The sequence below is a fragment of the Balaenoptera physalus genome, assembly GCF_965194825.1.
Source record: "Balaenoptera physalus genome assembly, chromosome: 14".
Lineage (NCBI taxonomy): Eukaryota > Metazoa > Chordata > Mammalia > Artiodactyla > Balaenopteridae > Balaenoptera > Balaenoptera physalus.
Genome location: NC_138893.1, coordinates 27,829,650 through 27,847,689, shown reverse-complemented (window position 1 = coordinate 27,847,689; position 18,040 = coordinate 27,829,650). Strand labels below are relative to the sequence as shown.

The following is an 18,040-nucleotide window of genomic DNA, read 5'->3' as shown; positions in this document are numbered from 1 at the left end:
CCCAGGAGATCTTCGGTTTCTTCTCGAATTTGTCTGATGAGTTGCTGCTCCTTTCTACTCTCCCCTTGGGTTTCCTCTTTCCCCTTTGGCTTGTAATACTGCCCCCTCCATCAGAAGAGTCACTGAGATATAATAACCTAGATTTCAAAAATTGCCCTTAATGCTCTTGCATTGGCGTTGAAAACCTCTGGCTCTGTTGGCAGCTGCTGGTGCCTGGAGCTCTGGCATACCTTTTCTCGTCCACGTTGGTGTAGCCTTGGCCGCGATGCCAAGACTTTGGGAGGAAAGAAGTTCGAATCACTCACCTTCCAGGAGGATTTATTATCGATGATTGAAGTTTGTCTCATTGCCTGTGTTGAATTCATTGTCTGCTAAGGACGTCACCCTGTGCTAGACACTAAGTACGATATCACAAGGGGAAGGTACGCCCCCTGCCCTTCATGGTCTGTATCCATCTGGCAGTGGGCTAAGGTTCGAGAAAATCAGTGATGCCGGGTCGTGTGTGCAGTGGCATCGAGGGAACGGGGGTCTGGGTGGGCGCGTTTGTCACCCACCAGCCTGTGGGGGCCGGAGCCCTGCGGTTGGGGGACCTGAGCCCTGGCTCTGTGTGTCTTCACAGATGTTTCAGCCTGAGGAGGAGAATGCATGGGGGCTGCCGACCCCTCAGCACGAAGCCGGCCGTAGGATAGGGCTCCACGGGACCACCACTGCTGTGATGGTGTGTCCACCCTCCTTACTGTTTCTGGGGGCCTGCCTGACCTGTGCCCTCCCCAGGGCGTGGAGCCAGCAGAGGCAAGGGTGCAGGAGAGCGGCCGGGAGGGTGAACACGTGAGCAGAGGCGTGAAGTTGGGGGTGTGTAGACCCCCGTGTGGGACCAGTGGGAAGCTCCGAGGGGTTGAAGAGGCTCGAGGACTACAGGGCTGCTGTGTGCGAATTGTGACTATCAGCCCGAAGATGTGCTTGCGTGGGGTGAGGCCGGGAGGTGGCGAAGCCAAGGGGTCTAGAGCAGCGCAGGGTCCCTCGTGGTGAGGGGGCGTGTGGAGGGTGCCGGGGGGGAGGGTGGGAGCGCTCTGGAGCGTCATTCCACCCCTCCCCTTGTCCCAGTGCTTAAGGGGCCAGCTGAGAAGGGGTCGGGGCCCAAGCAGCGTGGGAGGCGCAGGGTGTGAAGTCTGGGCAGCTTGGAGAGCAGGGCCCGCCCCATTTCGGGCCAAATCCCGGCCGCCAGGCGGTGGGCTGGGGTCTGCTGACTGTGCGTGGCACTCCTGGACGGCTAGAACGTGGATGGATAAGGTGTTCGACGGATGCGAACGCCTCTTCGTACGTGCCCGTCGTGCTCTCTCTCTCTCTGTCCTGGCGCACGTATTTCTACCACGAGTCCCCACCACGATGCCGTGTGGTGGATCACTGGCACTTCCTACGTTACAGATGAGGAAACTGAGCCTCAGAGGCCCCACCTCAGTGGCCCAAAGTCACCTAATGGTCAGTGGAAGAGCTCTGGTTCCCACCCCAGTCCTTGTGTCTCCCCTGCCTTTGGGGAGCACCGAGGCCACTGCCGTCATGTGGTCTTTGTTTAGCACCTGCTGTATACGCAGCTCACAGAGAGAGCTCTCCTCTTGCCAGACTTAGGTTGGGTCGAGGTTTGAGATCGGCTCGCAAGAGCCAAGTGCCGAACAGCGGCCTGGGAGCGTCGCGTGCATTAGGCAGAGGTGCGGGGTGAGCAGGGTCAGGTGGGTGATTGGGGGAATTGGGGGCAGGTATGTCCTCAGCCAAGTCCCAGAAGGTATGGTGGGCCCAGCGCCCTGCACACCGGAAGTTGCCGGGGGTGGGAATGGGCTGCAGGGGAGGAGAGGGTGGAGAGCCCTGTTGCAGGGCAAGGACAAAGTTGTAGAATGCACAGGGGACTTGTCTCAGAAGCACGCTCCCTCTTTAGAACAAGCTCATTCTCTCTAATTAATAGATTACACCGGGGCAGAGGGATCTCTTTGGTAGCATTTTAATTTTCAAAATCCTTGTTTTTCTTGTCAGTTTTAAGTACTCATTATAGACAAGATGCTATCACCCGGCTCCCGCGACACATTTGCATAATTAATGAAGTCTCCCCGGCCACAGCTGGTGGGGTTTGGGGAACGTGTCGAGCATCGCAAGTGCGATGCTGACGAAGTCCCGAGCTATCCGCTGCCGGAGGGATGGGCGCCACCGGGGCCCCTGCTGCGGCCTCGTCTGCAGATACTCTGGGTCAGAAATGGGAGGAAGGCCACACTGCACGCCCTCCCCGCCGCCCCAGGCAAAACGCGCGCTCTTTACCCCTAGTGGAAGAAAGTGAGGGGATTTCTCGTACTGCGGTCTGTCCTTGGGGTTGGGAAGTTTGGCACTGGTGTGAATGTCTAACGCTCTTCTGCAACTTGGTAGCCGTTCCAGACACATCAGCCGATGTTTTACGTGGATGCGGGCAGATGAGTGGCTTCTGGGGCCGGCCTGCCAGGAGCTGAGTTTCCCTTGTTTGTAGGGGGCTGGTTGGGTCGGCCAGCGCTGTCCGCCCTCTGGGGCATGTGGCTTTCTTCTGTGGCCCCTGACGTTGTGTAAATTTGTTGTCTGCCTCATAATGGCTGCTAGTGAGGATGTAACAAATGCAGTCCATTCCCTATGTGAAGATGCAGAGTATTAATAAAAGGTGCACTTTTAAATTGTGTGCTACTTAAGAGTAGGGTCAGGGGAAGCCTTCTGTTGGCAGACATGGTCACGTGTCCTGAACTGCAGCTGCTTTCAGAGAGATGTGTTTTAATTTTTTTCATGTCACCCCAAACTTAAAGGATCTCTTCCTTCTCAACTGAACACTGAGTTTTATGTTTTTAAGAACCCTTTCACAAAGTTATTCTTTCAATTCCTAGAAGTACATATTTTTTGCTTTTATCCCTCCCTTTAGCTTTGGTTGGTCAATCTTTCACCCAGCTAATTAGCTAGCATTTATTGAGCACCTAATGTGTGCCAGATCCCGATGGACACCAGGAACGCAAAGACTAATGAGACATGGTATCTCAGGCAGTGAAGTCCTATAGCAAATATTTTGAGCCCCTGACTCAAGGTGGGCAGATGTATGTTCTTCAACCTCTGTCCTTTCATCTCCAAAAAGAGAATCTGGGATCTATAATTTTAAAGGTATTTTCTAGCCCTGAAACTCTGTGTTTCCGTGCTGTGTTCAGCTTGCATCTTGAAAAATTCATCACAAATCCATTTTTTCAGTCCAGACTCCTCATCTTTCTCTTCCTGATCTGGCACCTGCCCACCTTGGAGCTCTCACTGCCTACCACTCACCAGCCACACTGACTTCCAGTCTCCAAGCAAGGCAGGCCGGTCACACTTTGGGGCTTCCGTATTTGGCCATCTCTTTTCCTGGAGGGTTTACATCTTGGCTCCTACGTCATCCACCTTCTCAGAGAGACCTTTTCCAACCATCCAGCTGGGTGGTCCCTGTTCCCATCATCACGCTTTAACAAGCCACCAATTTTTGTTTTCTTTGTTATCTGAAAGGACTTAAAAAAAAATTATTTTTTTATTTTGGCTGCACCAGGTCTTAGTTGCGGCTCACCAGCTCCTTAGATGTGGCATGGAAACTCTTAGTTGTGGCATGCATGCGGGATCTAGTTCCCTGACCAGGGATTGAACCTGGGCCCCCCATTGGGAGCACGGAGTCTTACCCATTGGACCACCATGGAAGTACCTGAAAGGACTTGTTTGTTGGCATCTCCCCATCTAGAACAAATATTTGAGTACCTAACATATAGCAGGCACTATTTCATGCACTGGGGAAATAGCAGTGAAAAAATACACAATGTCTTTTGCATGGGAAAGCCCAGTGGATGAAACTAACAGTAAACACCACGTAGTCTCCCCCCTCCCCTGGCCCTTTCTCATGCACAGACACCCTACAGGCTTGGTAATCTCTTGCTAATCTGGTAGTAATCTCTTGGTAATCTCTTGGTAATCTGTTGCCTTAATCTGATTGGGCAGCCATAACAAGATACCATAGACTGCGTGCCTTAAACAACAGAGATGTACTTTCTCACAGTTCTGGAGGCTGCAAGTCCGAGATCAGGGTACCAGCATGGTCAGGTTCAGGTGAGGACCCTCTCCCAGGTTGCAGACGGCCGCCTTCTCGCTGTGAGCTCACATGGAGAGGGACCACTGTGGTGTCTGTTCCCCTTCTTATAAGGGCACCCATTCTATAGGGTCAGAGCCTCACCCTTATGACCCTTTAACCTTAAGAACCTCCTTATAGGCCTTGTCTCCAGTACAGCCACATGGGGGGGGGTTAGGCTTCAGCATAAGAATTTTGTTGAACAAAACAAAACATAACAGTTCAGCCCATAGCTGACTAGGAAGAACAATCAGTCGAGTGGGAGGAGCGTGACCAGGGTAGGCGTTTGCTCTTCTAGGCAGGCTGGTCACTTCAGAGCAGGTGATACTTTGGCAGAAACTTGAAAGAAGTGAGAGAATGAGTCTCACATGCAAATTCTGGGGGAAGGACTTTCTTGCCAAAGAGACCATTTCACAGTAGGGTGTTTAGTCCACCGGTGACTTACATTTGTGGAGGGTGTGAGGTGAGCATCCGTTTTGTTTGTGCCTGCTGACACTCTGAAGGGTCTGCCCCTTCCAGTGGTCACTTTCAATGGCCTGTGTTTTCATGCCCTGTTTGTTCCCACTGGTCTGTGAATCCCTGTGTTAAAAACCCACCGTCTTCATTGTTACCACTTTCCAGTTACTGTTGGGTTTTAGTATTGCAGGCTTTCCTCCACATTCCTTTTCAAAACCCTCCTTCTACCGTTGGTCCTTTACTGTAGAATCAGTTTTCAAGTTCCACAAGGAAGCTCTCCCATGAGATTTTGATTGTAATTGCTTTGAATTTACAGATTAGTTTGAGCACAGCTGATCCCTTTATGATAAGTGAACGTTGTCTATATCTCTGTTTATGTTTACTTTAACATCTGTCACAAGAGTTTTGTAATTTTTTTCAGAAAGGCAACCCTTGTAGCATTTTATGATGTTCTTTTTGTCGTGATGGCAGTAGAAAATGATTATTAATTTCTGTTGCAGCTAAGGATAAATCCGAGAAAATATTTGCACTCGCTTTTGTAAAGCTGATGCGCTATGATGGGACCACCCTGAGAGACGGGGAACATGATCTTATTGTCTATAAGGTACGCTCTTCTGTTGGTGCAGGGTTGCTAATATTGGCTGTTGCAAGTCTTTTTGGGCTTCCTGGCCTGAGCTGACATTTCCCATCTTTGTGAGAACACTGCTATATAGCAACATTTAATGAGGTAAATGAACATTTCAGATGACCAGCTGTCCCTAAGGAGAGAAGCTGATACACAATAGCACATTAAGTGCTGTTTAAAAAAATCCTCTGTGTGAATGTGAATTCATCTACAGGAGTAAGGGAAATCATTAAAATAAGCAGTTTAGCACAGGGAACTCTGCTCAATATTATGTAACGACCTAGTGGGGAAAAGAATTTGAAAAAGAATAGACACATGTATATGTATAAGTGAATCACTTTGCTGTCCACCTGAAACTAAGGCGACATTGTTAATCAACGATACTCCAATATAAAATAAAAAGTTAAAAAAAATAAAATAGCGGTTTAGCAAATGATAAGGAGCAAATATCATGATGGTTAAAAGGATTAAGGAGCCTAAGGGGTAGAAAATATCGCACGGGATTGTCAGTTGCATTTGACCTGTCGCATCCTCAAACCCACAGGCTGAAGCGAAGAAGCTGGAAGACGCCGGCACGTACTTGAGCCTGCCGTCCACCAAAGCCGAGTTAGAGGAGAAGGGCCACTCGGCGACGGGCAAGAGCATGCAGAGTCTTGGGAGCTGCACGATCAGCAAAGACTCCTTCCAGATCTCAACTCTCGTGTGCTCCACCAAGCTGACCCAGAACGGTGAGCTTGGGGCCAGAAACGGGTTCACCCCTGGCGTGTTTCTCCTTCAACCCCATCTTTCTCGGGCTCCCTGCTGAGCGGAGGAGGCTTCCTTAGGTCCCTGAACCCTGCCGGCGAGGCAGTCATACCTTCCCTCCGTAATGGCCCCTGTGGATGCTGTTGGACAAGGAGAGAGGGAGAGGGTGACATTGTTCTGCTTTGAAACTCACATTCTGATTTTATGCTAAGGATGAACCTCAAAGAGAGAGAAAGCAATGGATTTACTTTAAAAAAAAAAAAAAAAAAAAAAGCTTTCTGGCCAAGGGAAGGGAGAAATGCACACAATTTGGAGTCAGACCAAAGCCCTGAACTTGAGCCTTGGCCCTGTGCTGATAACCCCGGGAATGGCCTCGAGCTAGGGTCTCTGAGCTCATTTTCCTCATCTGTACCCTGGCTATAACGCCTGCCTCCGAGGGCTGTCTGAGGGCTGCAGGAGCTCCAGGGGGCGAGGCCCCTACCCTCCCTGGGTCTTCCCCTCTCTCGGCTGCACGTTGAGATAATTACCAGTTACCTTTAGTTTTACAAGTTGGTGTTGATGGCATTTCTAGTCCCCCTGGCAGCGAGACAAGGCGCCCTTTGCTGATGCACTCACAGCAAAGTGCGGCCTTAACGCAGCATCAGATGGTGCCCAGGTTCCCCACGCTGCGGGCCGGGCTGCTCGGCTTTGTTCCCACGGGCTTGCAGCCTCCCCAAGGCATGGCTGTCCGGCCGGGGGCGCTCCTGATTCAGAGCACACTGTCTGGTCGAGGCAGAGGGTCCTCTGCACAGATCTTCCATTGAAAAATCGAGTTCCCCAAATGTGACGGTCTCACAGCCGTGCAGAGTAGCTTTACGCTCTCTTGAAAGTCAGCTTGAAAACCCAATTTTTTTTCCTCTCAGCCACTGATACGGATTTTGATCATTAATGTCGGTTGCTGTCGGGAATCGTGTTCCTGGGGGTTGTCCGTAAAGCTTGGCAGTGGTCTCGGATGGGCTCAGGGGACAGTCATCATTTGGACTTTAACAGGCTGATCACAGGACAGAAGTAACCCCGTCATCTGGAAGGCCCTGCGTGGCAGTGGAGAGTGCGGGTCCTGATAGACTTTCACCGCCTGCTGTAGTAACCTCCATTAGCAGATGGAAACCCTTCCCTGGGGCACTGGGTTCCCTGCACGCATGGAGAGGGGTCGATCATGCGCAGGGAGTTTGCACGTTTAGTGCCCAGGGGACGTGCTGTCAGCAAGGCGGGTGCTGGTTTGAGACTGGGTTATAGAAATGAGGGCCCCGTAGGTCAGATGTTACCCTCTGGATACGGCCCTGGTAGTCCACTAGCCTGACGGCTGGCTACTCCTTCTAGGGCTTCCTTTGACTCAGGGCAGCCTCTGCAATGGGGCACTGAAGCTTCTGCTGTGTCTGGCCATCTCACTGTGCGGGAAGCCGCCTTCTTAGAAATAGGTCATATTCCAAAAGCACGTTTGGAAGTTGTTATTTGGAACTTGAATATATTTTCCCCATTAAAACAGTGTGTTGAACAGCGGTTAGGTTGTGAGGCCCACGCACAGAATCCTTCTTAACCCGCATATCCCTGGAGAAGACGACTGTGAACTAGGACATTCTCAAGGTATTAAGTCACAGTAATTTCCCGGGGAGATGTGTCCCACCTCCTCTCACCTTTAAGCTCTTCGAATCTCACCAGACATAGGGTAATCCCCTCTTTGGGACCGAGGGACACAGCACCCTGGTCTCGCCAGTGGCTGTTGCCAGGCAACCAGGAAATTCCGATGTGATGCAGCTCACTAAGCGTGAGGGGGACACATCTTTTGTTGTTCATTTCACACCAGCCAACAATGCCTCTTTTCTGGATGGTGGCGTGTCAGGTGTGTACAAGATGGGCATCGAGTCCCAGATTCTCATTTGAGGGAGTCATTTTTCTGAAACCGTGATTTGTTACTGCGAAGTTCCATTACTTAGGGAAAAGTGGTGGCTGAATTATTCATCGAGGTCTCTATTAAACATCTCTGTTCTCAGCATTATGCTGGATGCTTTGGGGGATATAAAAAGAAGTAGGAGACGTGGTTCCTCTCCTCCATCAGCTTACTATGTAATTAGAGAGAGAGAAGTCATGAGGCAGAGAATTATTACGAGCCAAACTGGGATGGCTCCCTGGGAATGAGAGGGGACAGAGAGGGCAGGGGGGCTGAGCAAGCTCCCCCTCCTCCAAGGTGTTTGTCCACTGCTAATTTGCCCAGCTGTATCTTTTCTCAAAAGTACAACACTGAGGTAAACCTCAGCCTCCCTCTAATCCAAAGTGCCACTAACTTTGCATGAATGGGATCCACAGTATTAACTTACCTCCATTAAAAAAACGCTGGTGGACTTGCCTCGTGGCGCAGTGGTTAAGAATCCGCCTGCCAATGCAGGGGACACGGGTTCAGTCCCTGGTCCGGGAAGATCCCACATGCCGCGGAGCAACTAAGCCCGTGCGCCACAACTACTGAGCCTGCGCTCTAGAGCCCGAGAGCCACAACTGCTGAGCCCACGTGCCACAACTACTGAAGCCGCGTGCCTAGAGCCTGTGCTTCGCAACAAGAGCAGCCACCGCAATGAGAAGACTGCACACTGCAACGATGAGTAGCCCTTGCTTGCTGCAACTAGAGAAAGCCCTTGCACAGCAATGAAGACCCAATGCAGCCAAAAATAAACAAACAAACAAAAAACCAAAGATAAGCAGTAGCTTCTAGCATTCGCAAAAGCTGTTTAAAAAAAAAACAAAAAAAAAAACCCCACAAAAAAAACGGTGATAACTCTTATGAGGTGGAAATCTCCATTAACCCTGGGACTGAGAGCGTGTCTGGGCAGGGTGTAGCCCTTCTCATGACTTCAATTTCAATTAGAAATTAAAACATGTTAACCTTCATGATGAATGGCTAAAATGTTCATCTCTTTGATGGGTGACTGCTGTTGGTCTTCCTGACTGGCATCACACTAAGTGCTTTCTTCACATCTTGCCATTTAAGTCTTGCACCAACCCTGTGACCCAGGCAACACTGTACCCATTGTTCAGATAGGAAAACTGAGGTGAAGGTACTTGTCCAAGGTCACATCTTGGTGACGTGGCCCGGCTGGTGTTTGAGTCTACTCTCTACGCGTTCTAAAGACACTAGGATGCTGTCCCCTTCACACTTTCCTGTTTGTAACTCTTCCCTTCATCAGCTGTACTTGGGGGTAAGGTGATATAAATGAGAATGTGTGTTTGGTGCTCATCACCTGTATGCCTTTTGTGTGGTTCGATCCTTGAATTATAACTGGTGTACTGTGTTCACTGAAATTCTACCTATTGCCAAAATTACATTTTTCTTTTCAGTATTAACTAGGGTTTTTTTTATGGAGCCAGTTTCTGTAGCAGAAATTCATTCCCGATGAGCATAAACGGTAAATTAGATGTGCTTTGCTAACTGTGTATTTTCACGTAATGGGATATTAATATGACTTCAAATGAAAACGTCCTTTCCTAGAGATGTTTTGGATTCTGTTTTCATGCCTTAAACAAAGTCATTTCTCAACACTGTCTTCCACATTTAGTCTGCAAAAACCAATACGTTCAACTTGTGATTTTTCTATTAGAAAACAAACATACAAAAACTTGTGGAAGGGCCAGGACTTGGTAAAGGTGGCAAGGTCAGTGCAGCAGTGGTCTCCGGGGCCAGGGTTCCTGTCTCCTCTGGGGACTCTCCCCTTGCATTCTCAGTACTTGAATTTGTGTCGGTTATTTATTTTATCTTATTTTATCTTAAAAAACTCAGAATCTTATTCTTGAACAGGAGAAAACCCCTTGGCAGGAGCTGCCAGGACAGCACTGAATGGCCAGCAGCCTCGCAGGCCGCTGCTCCTCTGCCCTGCCTTCTCGTGGGTTGGAAAGGCTGGTCCTTCTTCCGTGCTCTGATCTGCCTTCTTGTGGGTTCGGAAGGCCGGTCCCTCTTCCGTAGGCTCCCCAGATGCCTTTTGAAAGCTTCCACGTGGAAATCATTTCATGGTAAACATAGTTGGAAATAATGAATCCAGTCACACTGGGTGTCAAGGATGTTGCTAGAAAGTAATGAAATATTTACGTGGCGGACGTTTCCAAATAGGCTCGGTTCATCTGTTCAAAAAATTATGCAGAGGACCTCCCAGGACGGGTGAACGAGGGAGACAGAGTCCTTGCTGTGAGGAACTGATGTTTGTTTACTGTTTCCAGTGGACCTGCTGGGGCTGCTGAAGTGGCGATCCAACACCAACCTGCTGCAGCAGAACCTGAGGCAGCTGATGAAGGTGGATGGTGGCGAAGTGGTGAAGGTAACGTGGCCCCCACGCTGGCTCTGGTTGTTCTGTTGTCCTCACGGACATGAAGAGGTGTAGGCTCTGCCTCCCAAGATGGTACAGGCACGCCTCGAGACACTGCGGGTTCGGTTCCAGACCACCACGGGAAAGCAAGTCACACGAATGATTTGGTTCCCCAGTGAGTATCAGAGTTACATTTACGCTCTGCTGTGGCCTGCTGAGTGTGCAGTAGCGTCATGTGGAAAAAAATAGGTACAATATAAAGTAGATAGCCAACAGGGACCTACTGCGTAGCACAGGGGCCCACACTCAATATCTTGTCATAACCTTTAATGGAAAAGGATCTGGCTTTCCGAGCTAGACCCCAGACAGGGGTCCCTACAGCGTTGTTCTGGATTCCCATCGTAACTTAAAGGGAAGCTTTCACAATGTCCAGAGCCCTTCGTGTCCTGCAAATGACAGAGGAGGATGCCCTCAAATTCCTGGCAAGAGTTTTAGTTGTAAACAAAAATGACTAAATAAAATATTATTCACAGTTAAAAAAAAAGAAAAGAATCTGAAGAAGAATAGATACATGTACGTACAACTGAATCACTTTGCCGTACACCTGAAATTAACACAACATTGTAAATCAGCTATACTCCAATTAAAAACAAAACAACCAAAAAACAAACAAGGGAATTCCCTGGCGGTCCAGAGATTAGGACTGTGCGCTTCCATTGCAGGGGGCACGGGTTCTGGTCGGGGAACCAAGGTCCTACATGCCTCGCAGTGAGTGGAAAAAAAAAAAAGAAAAAAGTTTAAACAAAAGAAACAAAAAACCCTCAAAATTAAAAAACCATGTCCATTAAAAAACCAATTAAAAAATAATTTATTGCTAAAAAACGCTAAACCATCACCTGAGCCTTCAGTGAGTGGTAATCAACAGTCACATCAAAGATCACTGATCGCAGATCACCATCACAAACATAATAATAATGAAGTTGGAAATATTGCAAGAATTATCAAAATGTGACACAAAGACACAAAGTGAGCAAATGCTGTTGGAAAAATGGCTCCAAGAGACGTGCTGGACTCAGGGTTGCCACACACCTTTGATTGGTAAAAACCACAGTATCTGCCAAGTGCAATAAAGCGAGGTCTGCCTGGTCATAAGCCTTTTAACAACTAGCGTCTTCGGAATGTTGACATACGCCTCTAAGACGACAGAATCCTTCTTGGACTCTGGTCCGGGGAGGGCGGCCTGGCTTCACTGTGATGGAAACAGGCTTTGGAATCAACCAAGTCTAGAGTTCTGCTTCCTCTTCCAGCGGGTCTTCGCTGTGGGGCTGACACAGGTTAAGTAACATCTTTAAACCTTGCTTTCCCCTGCTGTGAAATGGGCATAACCAGAGTGCCTTGTTCAGAGGGTCCCTGTGGAGGTTAAATGAGGTACTGGCCCCTGGGAGGTGGTCTGGTAGTATCAGGATTTATCATTATCACTGTCATGACCACCCCCGTGATTGTCAACCCTGGCTCTCGACTCACCTAGAAGCCCTGTCATTGATGAGGAGAGCTTTGCGGTGTGTCACAAAGATCACAGCACTCAGTCTTGTCTTGGCCATTTTCCTCCCGTGTGGTCTTGGATTGGTTTCTTAGCCTCACACAGAGCAGGCCCTGGAGAGTGCTAGATGTCCTCTTGAATCTTCATCTACGGTAGGACAGTCAGACCAGAGTGATCAGGGGTCCCTTTGAGCGCTCAGATTTGGCAATCGGTGGTGGTTCCAATATTTTCTTCAGTAAAAGGCTCTCCTTGCCACTCCTGTGCTCAGCGACTTCTCCCTGTATGTAAGGAAATGCATTTCCGTGGCCACTGGGCTCCACCTTGGCTGGCGTGCAACAAGCCGGGCCACCACTCCTGGCTGCCCGTGAGCAAGGTACCCACAGCCAGGTTCGTGTCGCTGCCTCAGTTCTTTATCCTCCGTGAGAGGTGCTTGCGGAGGGAGACGACCTTATCTCTGTGAAAATTAATTACTTAAAATGGCCTTAATTAAACAGCAATGTGGTTAATTCAGTAGAAATTAATTTGGTGGCACTGCTCTCCTAAAATCATTGTATAACTGTTCAAACATATCCTCACTAATCTTCAAATTTTAATCACCTTTTCCTGGCCCTTGTCTTCTTCTAATGGCTTGGACAATATTAACTGCATTTTAAACTTCCCTGGGTTCTATGAATTCCCTAATTCAGATGAAAACTGGGTGAATAAGTTAACATCACTTTAAAAGACCCACAGTTAATGAAATTTTGTCCTCTTTCATTTTTCGGTCCCTGTATCACATCAGGAATTACTTGTATTTATGTTGAACTATTGACACACTGACCAGGGAAATTCTAGAACCATCTGGTTTTATTGCCCCCCTCAGGTCCTCTTATCTAATCTATTATCAGATCCTGTTGTTCATCCCTGGAGATGGTTTTCACCTCTCTCCCTCTCCTTCCTGTGTTCACTGGTACCGCCCAGGCTTGGATGTCCTGTCCGGCCCTTACTTGCTTTGCCTGTTTATTCCTTCCCATTGACAGCGTATCCTAATACCCTGTAGGCCTGGAGCAGGGAATGGACTCGTCTAGGGCCACCAGGCTGTTAATGGAGCCAGGAACAGAGGGAATCCCAGCCTGCGTGGGGCTGCTTTCATTCTGTTGAAGGACACTGATGGATTGTGGGTTTTATTCCATTTATTCAAGACCTCCCTTCTGTGTCTTTATAACTTTTAGTGGAAAGATGACATTGCTTGATAGACTGAGCAAAGTATTTGCTTGTTTAGTAAAAGTGACGTTGCTGGAGAAAAGTATTTGCTCATTTAGTAAAAAGTGTAGTTTCCCATTTTAGTGGGAAATGAAAATGGTGATTGTGCTGTTCCAGTGGATGGTCTTGGAGAGAGGGTGGGTGTCGAAAGAAGTCCTTTCGTGGCCTTGTGTGAGGGACCGCCTTGAGGACACTCGTGTCCCTGCGCTGCTGCGGCTCGACGGCCAGATACACTGGGCCCCCGCTGTCTGCTGTCCTGTTTCTGTGTCATTGTCTGGGTGGGGCGGTAGACCTCTTTCCATGAACTGTGAAAAGCCAGGGCTTGGCGCTGGACACTGGTGTGTCTGTTGGCAGGAACACTGGGCTGTTAGCAGATGGCGGCGTCAGGTTTTGACCTTCGCAAAGCTTTTACAATCTGAAATGATGGGAAATGATACAAAAGTAACGAGAGGTGGTGCAGGCTTAAACAATTACGGAGTGGACGGAGCCCCTGATGTCCAGACCAGAATGCCTCCTGGTCCGGCTGCTTTCATTCCCGTGCCATTTACATGTGACACTTCTTGGCACAGACTAGGTGGTAGGTGGCACGGTGGAATAGAATGAGGATTTTATGCCTGACGTGTCTCAGATCACTTCCTAGGTCTGGGAACACGTCCTCCCTCAGGAAGAAGAGCTGTGGGGTGCTGGATTTGCAAGGTTCCACGGCTCACGGTGGGTGGGGAGCGAGCGCTGGTTGGGGAGCAGGTCTCTGTCTGCGGGTCGAACCGTTTGAGATCCTCTGCTGGGGACATGAAGGCCCCTGAGGTTCTGTGCATGGGCTGAGCCGCCCAGGAAGATCTGGTCCAGGGATCTCACTCAGCTACAACCTTTGTCCCGGCTGTGGGCCTGTCTCACTTACTCCTTTTGTTTTTAATAACCACTTGATTGAGATGTAATTCACATACCTGAAAGCACCTTTTCGTTTGTACAATTCAGTGGTTTTCAGTATATTCACAGAATTGTGCAACTGTCCACACTATCTCATTTCAGAACAGGTCCATCACCGGAAAAAGAAACCCCATACCTGTTGGCCGTCACTTCCACTCTCCCTGCAACCGGCTTTCTCTATGGATTTGACTATCCTGGATATTTTCTGTAAATTGAATCAGACAATATATGGCCTTTTTTGATTGGCTTTCTTTTGCTTAGTGTAATGCTTTCAAGGCACGTGGTGGCATGTATCAGAACTTCATTCCTTTCTATGGCTGAATAATAAATATTCCATTGTATGGATATGCCACATTTTGTTTATCCATTCATCAGCTGATGGACACATTTTGACAATGATGAATAAAGCTGCTGTGCATATTTCTGTACAAGTTTTTGTGTGGATGTATGTTTTCCATTCTTTTGGTTACATACTCAGGAATGAAATGTTTGCGTTACATGGTAAATCTACGTTTAACCCATTGAGGGATTGTCAGTCTGTTTTCCAAAGCCATTGCGTCATTTTACATTTCTACCAGCACTGTATAAGGGCTCTAATTTCTCTCCGTCCTTTCCCACACTTAACTATTGTACATCGTTTTGATGACAGTCACCTCAGTCTGGGTGAAGTGATACCTCACTGTGATTTCGATGTACTAATCCCAGTGACTAATGATGATATAGCCATACTTCATTCCCTTTTATGGTCAGTAGTCCATTGTGTGTCATTCTGCCTAGTCTTGAACTACCCCGTAAACAGGGAACTCATTACTTCCAATGTAGTCTTTTTTAGTTCATCTTATACTTCTTTCAGGGGAGAATGGGGTTAGGGTTCAAAGCCAGGTTCTAGTGTGACATAACTTTGAAGTCTTCTAATATTTTCTAAATTAAATTCGTAATGTTTTGTCATTCTATGCTGTAATATTTATTTGGTGAATTATAGTAAGCATAAAAGGAATTTCTAAATTACTGTTGAATAACTTAAGCTCATGGCTCTCTGCTCTGTACCCCAGTTTCAGAATCACACACCTCTTCTGTCCTTGGGCATCTGTGTCTGTAGAAGATCGTTTATTATACTAGAAATTTGTCCCTGTATGGCTTCTGCCCAGTTGCTGGCTCAGGTCCCACACTCAAGAGTGTACGAAATGAGTCAGATTTGGTCTTCCCAGGGTTGCTGTTGAGCTCTTTGTCCTGATGAAAATCAGGAGAAGGGTTGGAGAGGTCTCATGGGTGGGTGGGTGGTGGGCTATAGGGCATCTCCCTGCTGCCCATCCTCTGCTTGACTCAGGGTGGCATGTCTTTGTTCTGAATTCACTCATCTCAGATTTTTGTCTCGTGACTCTAATGACTGACAAAAATCCCCAAAGTCTATAGCTTGGTAGGTGCCATTTGGGAAAGGTGGGTGTTTGCAGTATTGCCAAGGATGATAGTTGTTCTAGGCTGGGGAGAGTGGGATGAATTTACCTCGTCTGCTGACCTTTTGTGTCTCTCTAGTTCCTCCAGGACACCTTGGATGCCCTCTTCAACATCATGATGGAGAATTCGGAGAGCGAGACCTTTGATACATTAGTGTTTGATGCTCTGGTAAGAGACCTTGACTTTGCATCTGCTCAGATATTACGGGACGCTTTCACGTTGCAGCCTTTGAAGCTGGGGCGGGATCTATCACTGTAACCCCGAAAGCGCTTTCAGTTGTAAACCCAATCAAAGCAGATGAATTGAGAGGTAGAAAGTTTCTTCCACTGTAACACTGTAGTTAGGCAAATGTAAATTGTAGGGGAAGAAGTAAAGGGGCTGACCAACCTGTGTCCGAAAGTGTTATAGCTCGTTGACTCACACAGAGGTGCAAGTGATTCAGCTGAAGATTCCAAAATGGTTTGCATTTCTTTTGCTAATGAAAATATTAATTTAACAGGTATTTATCATTGGACTAATTGCTGATAGAAAATTTCAGCATTTTAATCCTGTTTTGGAAACCTACATTAAGAAACACTTTAGTGCAACATTAGCCTACACGTAAGTTCTTTTTTGTTGTTTTAAAACCAGTACTTCTTTTTGTATATTTTTGTAAGAGTCTTCTTTTCCATATACTTTTGCCTGTGATTCTACGTTTCCCTTCCCCAACTGTGAATTTACTGGGATCATTTTTATTATTGTTTCTCTCTTAACAGACGTAAATATCTTGTTGAAAGAGATAGGTGATATATTATAAGATTCCGGAATAAGTTTTTGCTCTTCTCCACACGTTTTGTTTGTCTTTGAAGTGTTCAGTTTATGTTTGATGAAACGGATACATGAATGCAGCCACACTGCAGCTTGCTGACGACTGTTTGATGAATGAATAAATGGTTGTGGTCCTGTATTGAGGTTATTGGTTATTTAGTGTGAATAAAATTCAATTTTGTACTTTTCAGTCTATCTTTTTGCTCTTTATTTATTTATTATTATTTTTAAGGTTGCAGGTGATTTGTTTATTTTTGTTCTGCTGGACAAAGCTGGATAAAATTGTTTTTTTCGGGACTTCCCTGGCAGTCCAGTGGTTAGGACTCGGCGCTTTCACTGCCATGGCCCGAGTTTGATCCCTGGTTGGGGAACTAAGATCCCGCAAGCCGTACAGCATGGCCAAAAAAAAAAATAGATCTAAAAAAAATTATTTTTTCTTTTAAATTGGTTGGTTAGTGATGTTTAGAGAGCCAGAATGTTAATGTTGTCCAGATAAAACATCTGCAGGTTTGACAATTGTTTTTAGACTTCATCTGGATATTGGCTTTTAATACTCTTGCATTTCTTTCTTTTTTTATTTTTTCTTTAAATTTAATTTTTTTATTGAAGTATAGTTGATTTACAATGTTGTGTTAGTTTCAGGTGTACAGCAAAGTGATTCATTTATACATAAATATGTGTGTGTGTAATATATATATACACATATATATATTGTTTTCAGATTCTTTTTGCCTTTTAAAGAGTGCCTTTCCTTTTGTTCCAGAAGCTTCGGCTCTAACTAACTAGGATTCTTACTACTCACCCAGTTGCTCTCCACCTGCCCTACATCCCCACATGGGCCCCTGTTGGGTCTACTAGACACCAAGGGGAAAGTGTGAAGCCTGGTGTTGATGCCACAGACCTGGGACCTGGCTACCTGGGCTTATGTTACCACTCTGTCACTTTCAAGCTGAAGTTGTTTAGACTCTGTGAGCTTCAGCCTTCTCATCTGTACAACAGCACGGTTGTAGGTTTTCTTGAGAATTTTAATGAGTTATTACATGTCAAGTGTTTGGAATAATCCCTGGCACTCAGAAAGCACCAAGCAGTAGTTAGGTTTTGTTATTATTAGAATTATTAGGGCGAGTTCCTCATTCTCTCACAATGGGATTTATTGGCATTTATTCAGACTTTTTATTGTGTGAGTTGCAGTGAAAAAGGAAGGTTTAATTTCTTTAAGAGCATTCCACTTAGAATCATTAGAATCATTAGAAATGATTCTCCTAGGGCCAGGAAGTTGAGTCAAAGCTCCCATCTGTGTCTTGACCATACTTAGGTCAGAACCTGTTGTCCTTGGCTGTGGGAACTCAAGGTCAGCAGTCCTGTCCCTGATCCTTGGATTCTTCCGTGTCTGCTTGAGCGCATGTTTATTGCAGGGCAGTGGGCGGAGCCCCCAGTGGGCGGGGAGCAGCGATGTCCTCACCACAAAGGACAAGCTGTGACAGGCTTTGTGCTTGCTGACTAATAAGCATTTGTTTAAAACATTCTGTTCTCAGTGGAGAAGCCCAGTTTGTCACACTCTGGACAGTTCCCTGCAGACCGTGGGAGGGCTGATCACGTGGCACCATCTCGCTATAGCAACCAGAGGGGAGCCCAGGGTTTATGGGCGTGGCCTGCACACTGCTCTGGGTGCCATGTGACCTCCATATGTGTCGCTTTCACCATTCTCCTTCTTTATTGAAAGGGGGCCAAACAGCTTTGCTCAGATTAGATTTTGCACGTTCATTTCAGAAAATCAGAACAGT

The 18,040-nt window shown here is 47.2% G+C and overlaps 2 protein-coding genes across 4 annotated transcripts in view; one reads left to right on the top strand and one right to left on the bottom strand.

Annotated features, from left to right (window-relative positions):
- DOCK1 (dedicator of cytokinesis 1) overlaps positions 1–18,040 on the top strand; it is a 534,315-nt gene that overhangs the window by 99,251 nt on the left and 417,024 nt on the right. For all 3 annotated transcript variants that reach the window (XM_082423165.1, XM_082423166.1, XM_082423167.1), the window contains exons 17-21: positions 5,092–5,195; positions 5,761–5,944; positions 10,200–10,297; positions 15,528–15,617; positions 15,949–16,049. In XM_082423165.1, the coding sequence (XP_082279291.1) occupies positions 5,092–5,195; positions 5,761–5,944; positions 10,200–10,297; positions 15,528–15,617; positions 15,949–16,049 (577 nt within the window). The remainder of the gene's footprint in view (positions 1–5,091; positions 5,196–5,760; positions 5,945–10,199; positions 10,298–15,527; positions 15,618–15,948; positions 16,050–18,040) is intronic.
- The window catches only part of INSYN2A (inhibitory synaptic factor 2A), a 248,699-nt gene that overhangs the window by 78,623 nt on the left and 152,036 nt on the right, over positions 1–18,040 (bottom strand). The gene's annotated exons all lie outside the window — the stretch shown is intronic.